This window comes from Belonocnema kinseyi, chromosome 1, assembly GCF_010883055.1.
Source record: "Belonocnema kinseyi isolate 2016_QV_RU_SX_M_011 chromosome 1, B_treatae_v1, whole genome shotgun sequence".
NCBI lineage: Eukaryota > Metazoa > Arthropoda > Insecta > Hymenoptera > Cynipidae > Belonocnema > Belonocnema kinseyi.
In genome coordinates this window covers 159,248,056-159,264,449 of record NC_046657.1, presented here as the reverse complement: position 1 = coordinate 159,264,449, position 16,394 = coordinate 159,248,056, and the positions used below count along the sequence as shown (strand labels likewise).

Sequence of the window (16,394 nt, the reverse complement as noted above, 5' to 3'; positions counted from 1 at the left end):
TGGTCAATAATTGAATGTGCAGCAGCATTGAAAAACTGGGATAATGCAAATGACTTTCCTTCACTTCTCAACAGATTATTCGATTTTCCTGACCTCTGTTGGCATTTTTTACAACTGAAAACAATGGGAACTCTTAGTCCACATGACATTGGCCCTTATTCCACGAAAAACTGGGTTTTGAAAAAATCGTGACATAGGCCCTTGTTCCGAGCACCCATTCAATTAATGTTTATCATAAATTTGTAAAGTAGTTCAACTTTCAAACAAGTAGTTGTGAATTTTCAATCAAAAACGATGAATTGACGAAAAAATGTAATACAGTGAAAGTCTTCAATAGCCCTCCCTTCTATAGCCCTTCCGAGAATTGAGGCCGCGCTGCATGTAGGTGTAACAGGAGCTGCGCGGGTGCGCGGGATATGCGGCTGTCACTCAGGCGAGCACTCAAGTATGAATAAACAAAAGCGGAGCGGGCTATAATAAGTTTGTTCCCACCCACCGTCAGACCCAAAATTGGCGCTATAGAAGAGTCTCATTGGAGTTGATATTTTAATCAAGGAAAAATTTTCTTTTCAAATCAAAAACAGTTGAATTGAACTAAAAAGACAAATTCTTAACAAAATACTTGAATCCTCAACAAAGAAAGGGGTTTCAGTGAAATAAGAAAAAAATGTCATCCAAAATAAAACATTTCCATGTCAAAGAGGATGAATTTTCAACTAGAGAAGATCAGATAAAGACTATCTTTTTACAAAGCATTTGAATGCTGAATCAAATTACATTTTCAACCAAAAAGAAAAATGTTCAACCAATAAGATGAATTTTCTACTAAAAAAGATGGATTCTCAATAACATACGTACGTTTTTAACCACAAAGTTGCATTTTAACCCAAGAAGATTAATTTTCTACCAAAAAATTCGAATTTCCAACAAACTTCACAAATTTTTAACCAAGTAGTTGAATTTCTAAACTAAAAAAATAATTTATTTACAAAAAATAAAATAGTTAAATATTAATTAAAAGAATAAATTGTAAAAAAATTCTCTTCTAAATAATCGATTAAATTATCTACCACATAGTTGAATTTTCTACCATGTTTTTGATTCTATTGAATTATATTGATTGGCTCTATTTAAATCATGAACTTTCAACCAAAAGGTTTAATTTTTCGTAGAGCAGTTCATCTCTCAACTAAGGAGTTGAATTTTTAATCCAAAAATTAGAATTTTCAATAAAAGGATAATAGTTGATATTTTTATCAGGAATGATTTTGATTTTGAATAAAAAAAATTCCACATGAAAGTTGAAATAAAAAAAATAAGACAAAAATAGAACAAACAAAAATATGAATTCGCTATACAAAAAAAAAACATTTGATCCAAAAGAGACAATTTCAAACGAATAGTTAAATTTTCAGTTAAAAAATTATTTCTCTCATAACGGGAAGTTTTGACAGAACAGTTTAGAGAGAGAGAGAAGAGAGAGAGTTTTAGAGAGAGAAGAATTTCCTATTAAAATTAAGAATGCTGAAACAAAAAAATGAATTTTTATTAAAATACTTCAACTTTTAACCAAAGAGTTGAATTTTCAACCTTAAAAGATGAATTTTCAATACAAACTCTAATAGTTGATGTTTTAACTACATTTTTTAAAAGTTTTAAACAAAAAATAATTGAGCTTAACAAAAAAGATGCATTTTTAACCAAATAGTTGAATTTTCAGTCGAAGAAGATTTTCAAAGTATTAAAATATTTTAACCAAACATGGAATATTTTTATTTTCACGCCAAAAAGACAAATTTTCTACAAAACAGTTAAATTTGTTTGTTGAAACTGTTTTTCTTTTCATATTCATTTGAATTTTTCATCTGAAAACGATGATTTTTTAATAAAAATGTTCTACCTTATTTAAGCCAACATAAAAAAATTGTTGTCCCAAATATGCACTTGCTTTCATCTTATTTATAAATAATTATAGTGCTAACATTCATATATGAATGTTAATGTTAATTGAAAAACATCAAGTAAAATTTATGGCCATATATTTTATTTAATGTGAAAATTTTTTTAAATCATTCGCCAGAAATACTTTCAGACAAACAATTAGATTTATTAGTCCCTCTTAAGATTTTTCAAAATTTCGATGTTTTTAACCACATCCATAAAAGTGTCGAAGATTTCTCCTATTTGTAAATCGAATTGTAATTAACTATTTCAATACAGATTGGTTAAATTGTAAAAAACGTATCTCAGAGAATAGAAAAATTAATATTTGTAGACATTTATAAGAAAACAATTTGTTTCCACGCCCACTAATTTATAGCCACGCCCAGAGGAGTATTTAATAATTTAATCAACTTTATATTGATAATATCTGCTCATTTTTTGCACAGCTAATCAATATGAAAAACTTTAGTAATAAAGGTTTACTAAATAAAAGTTTACGTTTCATTTACGCCGAAATTTAAGCCTACTGAAGCGTAGAACCACCTATAATTTGATCCCGCCCACAACTACACTAGTTTTGAATTTTGGGGGCTTTTTATCTCATTTTGTAGTTACATTTATGTTTTTATTCAGTTTATTTATTTATTATTTATCAACAATATAGACTGACAAATTAAAAATTACAGGCAGGTAAACGCACTTCTATTAATACTGAAAAGGATATTAATGATCCAGTATATATTTCGCGGTACTTTCTACAATGTGTAGCACACGCTCTGCGCAAAATAACCCGTTCGGCATTCTAAAAAGGCCATTTTTTACGGTGAGTAGGAAATGTCAATTGAAAGCACTTGGCGAGACGTAATTAGTAGCTCTAGTTGGGTCATTGTTCCCTTGGTTTTCCGGCTCCATAAAACCTTCTGTCTCTAGACATTTATGTTCTAGTTTACATTCGAGAAAAATAAAGAAGTCTTAAAGGGACATGCTTCTTCCTTAAACCGGATTTGCTCCCGGATTTAATGCTTTGATTTATTTCGTCTAGGGGGTTTTCTGCCAAGGAAATAATTTCTTTCAGCTTCTTCTTTAATATTTTTTTTTAATTTATAGAGTCTAGAAATGTACCCAATCTCAGATTTTCTTTGTCCAACATTATTTAGTAGATACTATCTAAGTATAACGGAAATTTCCATAATTTAAAGTTGATTGAAATGAGTTAAATGTAAGGAATATTCCCTAATACAAGACAGTACGGATTTAATATTAATTTCATAAATAGTGATGTACAACTTCTGGTGAAAATGTTATTTTGTTAAAAGCTAATCAGCGTGATTGTGAGAAAATTCTCTATGGTTTCTTTATTTTTTTTTCAGCTTTATATTAGCCACGTCCATTTTTATGTAAATCACGCCTAAGACTACGCCTACTTTGTGAGATGCCTATTTATTAAAGTAAGTTCCCTCCACTTTGTTTTAACTCTACCTATTGTCTTAAAGTTCATGGCCACGTCTATTTTATATCATTTGTATCTAAAAATAATGTATCCCACTTACTACGTTTATTTAATCCGCTCATTACGTATTAGCCACACCTATTTTTATATACGTTACGCCCATTTGTTGGCACATACCATGTCCTCTTTTTTGTAGCTTATTCCATCTATTTTTCATACAATTCCTACTCGTCACTCTTACAGGATGACTGAAAAAAACATAAGTTTCGATTTTTTACGGCACCCCACCACACCCTCTAATTTTATTAGTTTTATTAATTTATATGAACTCCTACATAATATACACTGCAGAAGGATGGTCACCTTCTCAGTATAAAACACCAACCAACTATGACTCTCTCGGTTCCAGGTCTGTCCCCACACTCCCCCTCCATTACCCGGAAGTTTGGTGGGACTGACGTTATAACTAGATTCTCCACCCTAAGACGACTAAATACTTAATATGGACATTATTTCGCCTCGCAAAATAAATTTCTCGTGTAAAGGTGGTAGTAGGGGATACACTTTAAACAATAAAAATATAAATAATAAAGTTTCCTCCACCTCAGCCGGTAAGGGATCGTCCATAAACTACGTTACCACCTTGAGCAGGGTTTTCACAAAACCTACGGTTGGTAATGGGAAGAGGGAGGGGGGGGGGTCCAGTCAAAGTAACGTTACACGTATATTAAACTTTTAGAATGTTGCGAAATGTTTTTGTAAAAGTATACACAGAGAAGAATTTCAAGAGATTAATTCACGGAACTGATCCTTGATCTTATTCTAGCTTTTGCACAAGAACTAAGATATCGGAACCCTTGATTTTAAAGCAACGGTATTTGCTTTAAAAGCAAGGGTTCCGAGATCTTAGTTCTTGCGCCAAAGCTAGAATAAGATCAAGGAGCAGTTCCGTGAATTCATCTCTTGAAATTTTTTTGCGTGTACATATGGTAATATTTTTAGTAAGTTTTCAGATGATGAATGTTTTTGGTATAAAATTAATCTTTTTGTTCAAAAATTCATATTTTTTAGTTGAAAATTCAACTTTCTGTTTGAGAATTCTTGAATATTGTTAAAAATTCTTTTTTTTCGGTCGAAAATTAACCTTTTTATTTAAAAATTCCTCATTGTGTTTTGTTGACAATTCTTTTTTGTTTAATCACTTTGGTCATTAAAAATTTACTTACTCTATTTATGGTCAAAAATTGTTCTTTTTGAAGTAAGAACTCAAGTTTTTGTTAAAATTGAACTATGTTATTAAACATTCTTTTTTTTTTGGTTGAAAATTAATTTAGTTTAGTTAAGAATTCAACTTTTGGGATGACAGTTCTTGTATTTTGTTGGACCTGTTTTGTATAGAAAATTCGTCATTTTGTCTTGAAAGTTCAATAATTTAGTAAAAAATCAAATACTTGTTAGAAAGTTCGTCTTTTATTATCATTAAAAATTATTTTTTCAATTAAAAAATTAACTATTCCATTGTCGGTGAAAAATCGACCTTTGTTAGTTTAAAAATGCAATAATACCCAGATTAGCTATCTAATAAAATTCAATTAGACACATTTCAACACTTACTCGAATAATCACTTATTTATTAATTTTTTTTGTATTTATTACCGAATTTTATAATTCACCACACGGTCACGTAGAACAATATACGCATATTGGCAATTTAAGTCGCTATAAAGAAAAAAATCAATATACACGTAAAATCGGGTTTTAACTAAAGGCCACGTTACTTGGGGGGGGGGGGGTTACAACCAAATCAAAGTTGTCAAAGTGGGGGGCGGGGTTCAAATTTTCCAAAATTGGTAAAGTCGTTTATGGATGATCCCTAAGGATAAAAAGGTCAAATTTCAGGGGATGAATGGAGACTGCCTGTTTGGAATGCTGGAGGGCTGAATGATCTTAAGCTAAGAGAATTACGAGAATCTATACACGCAAGAAATTGAGATAATTTATGTGTATCTGAAAGAAAGAAAAAGGGATGCGACATTATAAATATAGAAAATGGGGTTTTTAAAGGCGGACTTGAATTATTGGCAGGAGAAAGAGCATTTAAAAATGCATGGATTTGTATCACTCTGATTGTTTTGGGTTAGAATGAAAATACGAATCAGAAGATTATTTATCTTAGCGTGCTGAGTTCTGTCCCAGTTTGTTTGAATTTAAGGTTTTTGCGGCGTATTTTGCTTCTAAAAGTATCTTAAATCTTATGAATCGAGAAAAGTTCCTAATACCGCACAGTTTAAACATTTTTTTTATCAGTATTTTGTCTGCTAATAGATATAAACAAATAATTTTTACTGAATAATAAAAAATATTTCTTGCTGTTCCGATGAACCTATTTGGACGAATGAATTTTTCCTCTGACCCAGTTTGGGCAATCAAATGTCCCAATTTGGGTAAGTGACACCATGTTTGATTGCCTACAGTGGCGGGATATCGTCATTGATAAGTACTGAGACCTAATTTAATTTGTAATCACATTTTAATTGTAATAGTTTCCCGTACATTTTTATCAATTATTCAATACAAATGCATACAAAAACAGGCGCCATAACAGGAGAAAGCTTTAAGAATTAAAATATTGTACTTGTTATCTAAAAACAAACGCATAATTTTTATGTAACCGTATTGTTTGTAAACACTAGCACAAATTCTTCCAACCGTTCTTTTCGCTCGTATTACAAGGAGGTAGGTAAAATTAGAATTATGCATTAACTTTGCCTTATATTGACGAGCCCATTAGAGAAACCTATAATTATTACTTACTTTTCAATTAAACAATCTCAGCACAAAGTTTTTCAAACACTGTTGTGACAAAAAACAACACCACGTATCAACTTCCAAATTAACCGTATCAACTTCCAAATTAACAACCCAGGGGCAAAAGTCGGATATTAGCCAGAATTCACGACCGGCGCAGTACCGCGCCAGTTGTAATACAGAATAAATACCAGTACTGGCTGTTAGTACTGTGCCAACTATCGGCATAGTACTAGTTTACGACTGGCTCAGTACTGACTGTCATTACTGGTAGAATACTGACGCAAGAATTGCGCCAACGGTTGGCGCCACACTAGTTTACAACTGGCCCAATACTGATCGTCACCACCGATGAAATACCGACACAGGAGTTCCGCCAACGGTTGACGTGATACTGGTATACTACTGGCGCAGTACTGATACGTATTACTGGTCAAATACTGACACAAGTGTTCAACCAACGGTTGGCATCATACTGGTCGACTACTGGCTGAGAAGTAATATGCATTACTGGTGAAATAACGGTACCAGCGTTTCGCCACTGATTGGCATACTACTGGCCACGTACCAACTTTAAATTCTTATTAAAAACTGACATAAGAGTTCAGCCAGTGGTTGGATTGATACTAGGTCTACTACTGGCGCAGTACTGATACATATAACTGGTAAAATACTGACACAAGAGTTCAACCCACGGTTGGCAGCATAATGGAGTACTACTGTATTGGCCTAGTACTGCATATTAGTACAGAATTTAAATATCATAAGGGCATTTAGCCTTACCGCGCCAGTAACAAGAGTATATACTGGCCCAGTAATGTGAATCAGAACAGAACTTAGTTATCATTAGGGGTTTCACCAGTACCATGGCAGTACCAACGTTATTCGCTGGCCCAGCACTACAAGTCAGTACATCCCAGGTGGAAATGTCGGTAGTGTGTCCGAATTCACCACCGGCGCAGTACTGGTCCAGTACTGCCCACCAGTACAGGAAGACTTTGGTTTACCCAGTACTGGGAAAACGTTTGCTGCACGACCAGGGCGGTACTATGTCATTAGTACAAAAATAGACTTAAGAAAAACACGTCTATAAATGTTGTCAGGGTGTTTTGAAATGTCGAGAAATTGCGTTTTTTAAGGAAAATATTCTAAGTTCCACCTTCATGGAAAAGTTTAAATGTTCAGAAAAAATTACATTGGGTGTTATTATCAGAACTTTGAAAATGGTCTAAAGCGCGAAAAAATAAAATATTACACGAAGAAAAATTTTAGTCGATTTAAATTATTCATTTAAAAATTATTTTTTTCATATTTCCATGAACAGTTAGTTTATTTTATATCTATTTGATGTCGTATGATGATAAAGAGGTTAACAAGAAAAAAGAGTGCCATTAACATGTATTGACAAAATACTCCCAGTCAATTATTATTTATTTTTTAAATACCTTTTTTGTTATATCTTTAGATTATAGAAATAGTGAGTGTTAAAATTAAACAAAGTTTGAAAATTATATTTCTGTAATTATAATTAATATTCGGATGATATGCAGTCGTATGATGATCAATGGATGGCCTTTAAAATAATTAAATAATTTTTTATGATTTTAAAGATTAACTCCGGCATTTTCGTAGGCCATCGGTTTGCAAGTACTTCCCCATTACTGTCAGTCAGTACTGCGCCAGTACTGTCAGTCAGTACTGCGCCAGTACTGACAGGCCAGTACCGCCAAGCATTACATGCCAGTACTGGCCCAGTAGAGCCAGTCAGTACTGGAACTCCGGCAAGTAGTACTGCGCCAGTACTGGGCCGGTGGTATATTTCTACCTGGGATACCTTCGTTATCACTTGGAGCCCGACCAGTACCTGTCCAGTACTCATCTGCAGTAGTGGCCCAGTGGTGAACTTCAGCGCTGGCCCAGTACTACAGGTCAGTACCTCACTGAGCTTGCGGTATTGGTTAAGCCAGTACTGAGCCAGTACTAACAGAGGGTACCGGACGAGTACCAAATGTAAGTACTAGTCCAGTACTGGCTAAATACTGCAAATTAGTACAGAACATTGTTATCATTAGGGGTTTTACCGGTATAAAGACAGGAGTCTTGCCAGTATTCTAACAGTACCGCGCCAGTGCCGAAATCCGACTGGTGGTACTTGTGTGGTACTGTGCCGGTGGTAAATTTCCCCCTGGGAAGCCGAGAGCAATGTTATGCTCGATCGGTCACAGATGGCGAATGACGTGGCTATATAACGTTCATACAATACAAATATATAATAAAATGACTATAAAATCTACGTAAAAAATGTATAAAATCTATTGTAGAGTGTGATTAAACTATTGCTAGTGTCATTACCTTTGAGATTTCCACAGATTTACCTATGGTATCTGAGCATGCGCCCAAACTGTGTCACCCGCCCAAACTTGGACATTTACCTTACGCCCCAGTTGATGGTGTTCCGAGCGAAGTAAATGGCTCCTTATTGGACACTTTAAATGGTGCTGATATAAGTACTTGCGACCATAGTGAAATAATCATTCTACTAGGAGATATGAACAGATGGTTCGGCGTTTAACGTTAGGGTGTTGAAAGGGTGCTATGTAGTTTTGGGAATCCAAGAAGAAATGATAACGGAAACAGATTAGGTAGGTTATGCTTAGAAAACGGTTTATTTATTACGAATACTTGGAATGGGTACAAAATGATCCACATGTACACCTAGTGTACAGGAAATAGCCACAGTATAATCTACTTCGTTGGTGCGGATGAAAGATTAAAAGGGATAGTAAAAGATACAAGGGTCATGAAAATATACAGAAACCAGTGCGAATAGATTTTCAAAATAGAATAAATAAACGTATAGATGATGCAACTTAAAAGACGCTAATAATCAGTAAAAATCTTGAGGGCACATCAGCTATGATCCAGGATATCATTGTCAAGACTGCGACTAGAGTGTGTGGTACTGTAGTTATAGGAAGAATATCTGGTGATGCGAAGGAGAATGTTGAAATCCAAGCAGCCGCCCAAGAAATATAAGTTTTCAACCAAAAATGGAATGGTTACATTTTCAGTTTAAAAATTAATTTAAAAAAAAAAAGAAATCTCTAATAGTGAATCTGAATAAAAAAGACAAATTTTTAATTGATTGAATTTTACAGAAACCGGAAGAGTGAATAGATTTTCAAAATAGGATAAATTTATCTATAAATGAGACAACTTAAAAGGCGCTAATAAAGCATAAATATGTAGAGGGCGCATCAGCTATGATCCAGAATATCATTGGCAGGACTGAGATTGGAGTGTGCGGTACTGCGTTTATAGAAAGAATGTCTGGTGATGCGAGGTGGAATAATGAAATTCAAGCAGCCGCCCAAGAAAGATAATTTTTTAACCCAAAATGGAAAAGTTACATTTTTAGTTTAAAAATTAATTTTCAACACAATAGAAAAAAGAATTTTTTATATTGAAGTTGAATAAAAAAGGGGAATTTTTAATTGATTGAAATCTACATAAACCGGAAATGTGAATAGATGTTCAAAATAGGATAAATGAACCTATAGATGAGGCAACTTGAAAGGTGCTAACAAACAATGAAGATATAGAGGGCGCATCAACTATGATCCAGGAGGTCAATTTTAGGAGTGCGACTGAAGTGTGCAGTACTGCGGTTATAGGAAGAATGTGATGCGTGGTGGAATGAAGAGATCATTCCACCAAAGTAAAGTTAATCAGAAGAAAAGAAACGAAGAAAATGCAAAAAGACTCTAAAGGAAGCAAGAAACTGGTTTATAAATGGACATTGATGAATATGAGGGTACGTGAAAGTACATAATTAGACAGCATGAGAAATATCAAGGGCGAAATACTATACGATACATTGCTATATCCGTTGTAAAATCTTATACTTTTTCGATCGACAGTTTTTTTATTGAATCTCTATCGAATCTTATTCACACCGGACTTGCATCTAATTGTACTTTTCAGAACTTTGAAGATTTCTATCGAACTCTACTCCTAGAAAAATATTATACTTTTAAAACCAAGATATTCATATTAAAACTTGATCAAATCTTAGGTAATAAGAAAATGTTCGTAAAAAAGCACAAGATTTCTCAATGGTTAGAATTTGATAAAAATTCCTAAAATTCTGATACGTAGAATTTGATACAATTCTGTAGTGGATACAATCTTCCAGGATTTTGAAACACATGCTTTCATCAAATTCCTGCGCTGATTAAATTTGATAGAATTTTCATGAAAATCTGTTGAGCGAAAGTTGTAAGATTTTTCGATGGACAGAATTTTGTAGAAACATTTTAGATTTCGAAATAGTATATAAGGATTAGAAAACATATCTCGACATAATAGGTCTATCAAATGTGCTGATATAATTTGGTTAGTAAAATTAGTTTCATTGAATTAGATAGGATTTTTATCATATGTTCTAATGGAATTTGATTCGTGTAATTAGTTTCATTCACTTTGATAGGATGTGTATCAAACGCGCTTAGAGAATTTCATTGAAGTTCTATAACTTGATAATTTTGATTGAATTTCTCTTAAATATGTATAGAATTATGTGAAATATTATACTGTGTCTTGATAGAGAATCTATCAAACAATTTATAATTTTTTAGACTTTTTTTCGGAATCTGTTGCACAATCTGTTTGACAATTTGTTGCACATTTGCTTTTCAATTCCTTGAATTCTCTCCACTTACCTTGACTCCTCTTGAATTCTTTGAAACTTCTAGAGAGTTTGTGAATTCTTTCAAATTTTTGTTTTATTTGAACTCTTTTGATTTATCCTGAAAAGTTTTTAATTCGCTGAATTCTTTTGAGTATTTGTTGAATTATTTAAATTGTGATATACATCAAAACTCCTATTATTAATACGTAAATTAGTTTAATTACGCATTCCTAATGGAGAGTTCAATTTTGAATACAATTGTCCGGTCCGCTGCACTATACACTCTATGTGCGAGCATTGAAGTCACTGACAGCTGAACGTAATTGGATAAGGCATGCGCGTGCATGTAAACACGTGTGTAGCAATGCAAGGGTGGTAGAAAGTTGCTTATAGCACTATCTTACACTTTTAAACCTCGTTTCTTTCCTATCAATGAATCTCGAAGTTGTATCTGATAAAAAAATTTGTTTACGTTTAGAAAATTAAATTTATTCATACTGGGTATTAAGATAATCACAAATACTTTTTTTTGCAGGTCCCAACCAACGAAATGAGAATAATGTTTTTAGAACAAAACCTAACAGATTCTGAAGTAAATTCAATTACCAAACAAATTGAGATCGATGGTAACAAATGTGCCATATTTGAAAAACAGTTACCGAGAAATGTTATTGCGCGAAGATAACTTCAGAACAGACCCACAGATATTAAAATTAACTTTTTTCAGATTCGCGAAAAAAGTAAATTTAAATTGAAATCAGAATTAAGATATGTACTTATTTTATCCGTAGGAAATGACGAACTCGCGTCAACCAGACCTTGTTCAGGACATTCTATAGGATGATTCCTGGATGAAGTTGGTACAGAAACTGAGTGTCTGGCTATGAAACCTAAAGGCAAAAGAGAAAGGCTGTTCACCGGGTACTTGAAAGCATGTTCATTGGCAGTTGATTCGCGCTGTCTCTCCGATACGCCTTTCTTTCACCAAGTGACCACATTTCTGCAAGAGTGACCAACTCTTGAGAAATGTTTTACCAGACTGGTTTTACTCAGGCTCGAACAAAAGGCGATTGGTTTGTTTGAAGACGTGAAGAAAGTTCCGTTTAAAGCTGGATCTTGATTGGCTGGTGGAAGTGAAAGTGACTGCGAGTTACTTGACATTTAGAATTACGATAGCATCGTAAAAAATTAGTCTGGGAGATCATTATATACAAGATCTCAGCCAAGGCATGATGGCTCTATCTGTTGAGGATTAGTTGAACTAAAATATTACGTTTGGTTAATAAAGTAGGGAACTGTTATAGATTTTCTTAGTGCTGCATTTCGATAAGAGAACTTCAAATATTTTGATCGACACCGTTCATTTTCGAAATATAAAAAGAATTATATTTATCCATTTTAACTAATTTTGAGTTAGTAAAAGTATTCTTAAGGGCATGTGATACTTAGAAAATTCTCGATTTTACCAGTTTTAGGTTCCTCCGGCTTTTTTCCTAGGATAAGTAAGTAATAAGTAGTTTAAAATAACCTATTTTCGGTGAGTAACGTTAATAACATGAATAAATGTTATACACAATAACCTAAAAATGACGGAATTTCTAATTGTTGCTTCAAGTTGATCAAATCAAATATTTTATAACGAACAACATTGAGCTTTATCAAAAATGGTTAAATGATTTTAAATATTGTTTAAATTATGATTTTTTTAAATACCAATTTCTTGTTTGAAACAAATAACGTAACCTAAGAGTATTAAAATAAGTAAGTCTTCTATCAAATCTGTTTTTAAAAATTAAAAATACCAAATTTCCAACGAAAAACACTAACATAAGCCAAAAATTAAAAAATCTAAATATTATAGAAATTATTATTATGATTTTTATTTTAAAATGCCATTTTTTTTGTGTGAAATGCTAACGTGAAATAAAATTCTTGAAAAAATGTAAACCTTTAACATTTTTCACTTCACGTGACCGATTTCTTGTGAACAACGTCAACGTAACCCGAAACTGCTCAAAAATTGCAAATCTTGTTCGAACAAGTACAATTTTTAAAGTAAAACTCTCAAATAACCTAAAATTGTTCAAATATGTCAATCTTCTTCAGAATCTTTTTTTTAATCCCCATTTCCGACGAAAAACACTAACATAGTCAAAAATGGTTAAAATATTCTAAATCTTGATCAAATTTTTATGATTTTTATTTTAAAAGGCTAACATAACCTAAAATCATTCGAATTTGGCATCGTCTTTAAAATATAATATTTGTTTTTTATGAAAAATGATTCAAGATATTTTTTTCAAGATTTTAAATCTTATTAAAATTATAATGATTTTTTATTAAAATACCAATTTTTGGTGTGGAACGCTACGATGACCTAAAGTTGTTAAAAAATTATGAAACCTTTAAAATCTAAGCTTTTTTTGGTAAAAATTGCTGAATAGCAAAAACGCTAACTAAACCGAAAAATGTAATATGTTGATACATTTTTTAGACTTTTAAATCCAATAATTTGTGATTCAATATATATTCACTTCCGGTGTAAAACACCAACATAACCTAAAATTGTTGAAAATGGGTAATCATGATGGCAATTTTTATTCAAAAATGCTAATTTCCAGGCAAAAAAAACTAATATACAACTTGTATAATATATAAAATAATGTATTGCATAATTTGATAGTTTTATTTTAACCTTGCAAAAATATTAAAAAGCAGCAACGTTTATTTGCAAAACGTTCTCCATGATTCTTTTTAAGAAAAGGGATTACTGATACCTTTAATTTGAAAAATGTTCAAATTTTCGATCTAAAATAACTGCAAGAAATGAAAATCCAATCAGGATTTCAACAAAAATAATTGTGACATTTTCGAGACATTTTGTTTTTCTAGATAAAAAACGAAATTTAATTAATGTTCAGTTTCTAAACTACATAAGCTCAGAGTAAAACTATAGGTACAAAATACTGGAAGCCCTAAACTCATTCCTTTAGTTAGGTGTAATATTTTCTGTTAAATAATCGCATTTTCAATTTGTTGAAGTAAAAAACAAATGCGATAGCAAGAATCTTTTTTGTCAGCGAAAATCGATCTTAATCTAATTTTGAGTCCTACTTATTTCGTCCGAATGGCTGCGGATGACAGCACGTATGTGTGGAGTGCAAATAATACGTGGCAGGTCCGGAATATCAATTCCTGTGAAGTAGAGGGTTTTACGGTCATCATTGGGGAACGACTCTTCTGGCAAGTCGCTCTTTTGCTGGCGCTTCTTTAATTCTGCGATTTCCTCCTTTGCAAGTCTCAATTCTTCACGCAAACGATCTATCTCTGTTCCAAGAACATCAGTTTGTGAAGCCGTGCCAGTTTTCTCTTCGATTTCCACCTTAATTTCATCAATTACGATATCATCCTCCAAATGGCCATCTGTATCAATTGATTCAGCAATCGTGACCTGAAAAAATTAATGTGATTTCTAACATTCATTGTATGATTTTGCTTTAATTTTCAAATTAAATTTTGTCTGTAAAAAAAGATCCTTCGCCTTCGCTCATGTATTCCCAGGCCTTCCGTTTGCCGGTCGGCTGCTCCACCCACTAGCCAGCGATTCCCAAACTAGTGCCGCCGGCACACAGTGGTTCAGATGGTACGAAAAGGTGATCAAAACTAAAAAAATGCATTTGGTTTTTTTGATGTAGAATTGATGTCAATGTATTAAAAAGTGTTTGAAGTTTATGAATGTACAAAAATCATGAAAATATATTATTATTATTTTAGGTCTTTTTTGAGGCTTCAAAGTTGAACAATTTAAGAACTCGCTCTCAACGCCTAATATACACCTTAACTTTAGAAGGTGCTGTATCGAGACAAACAAAAAACATTTTTTAAAAGATTATATTGAAATGTAGGGTATTCTTTTATGTAAGTGATTCAAGTATTAAGAACTTCATATGCATAAATTTTATTAATTTTTAAAAATTATATTTAACGTGTAAAATTATTTCTCATTTAATCAGCTTTCGATTGAAAAAACTTAAGTGCGACACCTTGTGTACAAAAAGTGGAAATGCTACGTTGTAGTGAAGGATCTGATGCATTCATTTCAATGAAAGATTTTTGTGCCAACTTGCGACTTCTCAATTGGGACACTAATTACAAGGGCTGTGCAGGCAGGAACTTGCCTGCGACGAGGTGTACGTTTGACCCTCGTAGCAGTTTGACGAAATAGGGATTTGAATTTACACAGTTTTTAGTATTGAGCGATTCAGATATATAATATCCTATTCTTATTTCTATTAAAACGTTTACTAGATAATTCAGCAATTGTACTATAATAAAAGACTAGGTTTTATCAAAAGAATTTTAAATTCTTTTTGGATATATTCCAGGAGCGAATTTCAATAAATTTGTGTACATTATTTGTTTGATTACATAATTATTATTTTGTCAATTATCATTTCCCTTAATTTTACACACCAAATAACATCTGAATTTTATGTTTTGAATTAGGAACTTGAAATACTATTATAAATTAAATTTCAGACATTCGTAGGGTTCTTTTAAGTTAGGCCAACGTATTACATTTGCCACTTTTAATTTTAAAAATTTTTGTGGCATATATAAAATAAAAAAAACTACTTTATAAATTTAGATTAGTAAAAATTTTTTACTAATTTTAATCAGTTGCTCAATTCTAGCTACAACCCAGTTTTTTTACTAATGTATCAGTAACAATGACTAATTTATCAGTAAAAACTACTGATTCATAGCTAGAATTGAGGCACTAATTGTAATTGGTAAACATTTTAACTGATTCAAATGTAGAGAGTGAACAATGTTTCTGAACTGGATTTAATAAAATTGTATTCATGTTCAGAATGCGTAAGCAGGCATTTGGGTCCGCCATTTTTAATTATAAAATTTTCACAACAAATTTGGAATTAGGGACCACGTAAAGTATTTACAAAATAAATTTTATGGAAATCAGATAACATTTCGACTTTTGATCACCTTTTTGCAACATCTAAACCAGCGATTCCCAAACTTTTTATGCACTTTTTGGGGAGCGGCAGGGCCGCCACCCTCAGATTTTTTCACAATACCCTGCCGCCAAGGGGGGACACTTGACTGCTTCACTGATTGACACAACATGCTTCACGCGAGAGAATTAGAACCGGTTGAGAAAAATTAAAATGTGTTAATATGTTAATAAATTAAATTTCAATTAGTTGAATCAATTTCCTAACCTAATTCTAAGCAAATGAAAAGACATTCGATAAAAATCGGTTAATATCTTCAATGCCAGTTGACAGTTCTTGTAATGTTGCGTGTTCTTAGCGATATGCTTAATTACTCGAAATGTTAACCGATTTTCATCAACTTTTTTTTCATTTTCTTAAAATAACTTCAGGAGAATGATTCAGATAATTAGAAGTGAACTGAGCCATATCTTTAGGATTTTAGTTAGTGAAACAGCCTTAAATCTCATGACAATGAAAGGGTCCT

At 32.4% G+C, this 16,394-nt stretch overlaps 2 protein-coding genes across 3 annotated transcripts in view; both read right to left on the bottom strand.

Moving 5' to 3' along the window:
• LOC117180798 overlaps window positions 1–16,394 on the bottom strand; it is a 90,210-nt gene that overhangs the window by 44,516 nt on the left and 29,300 nt on the right. The window contains exons 6-8 of the mRNA XM_033373308.1: window positions 14,007–14,343; window positions 11,696–11,782; window positions 8,307–8,443 (exon numbers count right to left, since the gene is read on the bottom strand). Of these exons, the coding sequence (XP_033229199.1) occupies window positions 8,307–8,443; window positions 11,696–11,782; window positions 14,007–14,343 (561 nt within the window). The remainder of the gene's footprint in view (window positions 1–8,306; window positions 8,444–11,695; window positions 11,783–14,006; window positions 14,344–16,394) is intronic.
• LOC117176549 overlaps window positions 13,771–16,394 on the bottom strand; it is a 6,889-nt gene continuing 4,265 nt past the window's right edge. For both annotated transcript variants that reach the window (XM_033366806.1, XM_033366812.1), the window contains exon 3: window positions 13,771–14,343. In XM_033366806.1, coding sequence (XP_033222697.1) covers window positions 13,990–14,343 — 354 coding nt within the window. In that variant the 3' untranslated portion in view covers window positions 13,771–13,989. The remainder of the gene's footprint in view (window positions 14,344–16,394) is intronic.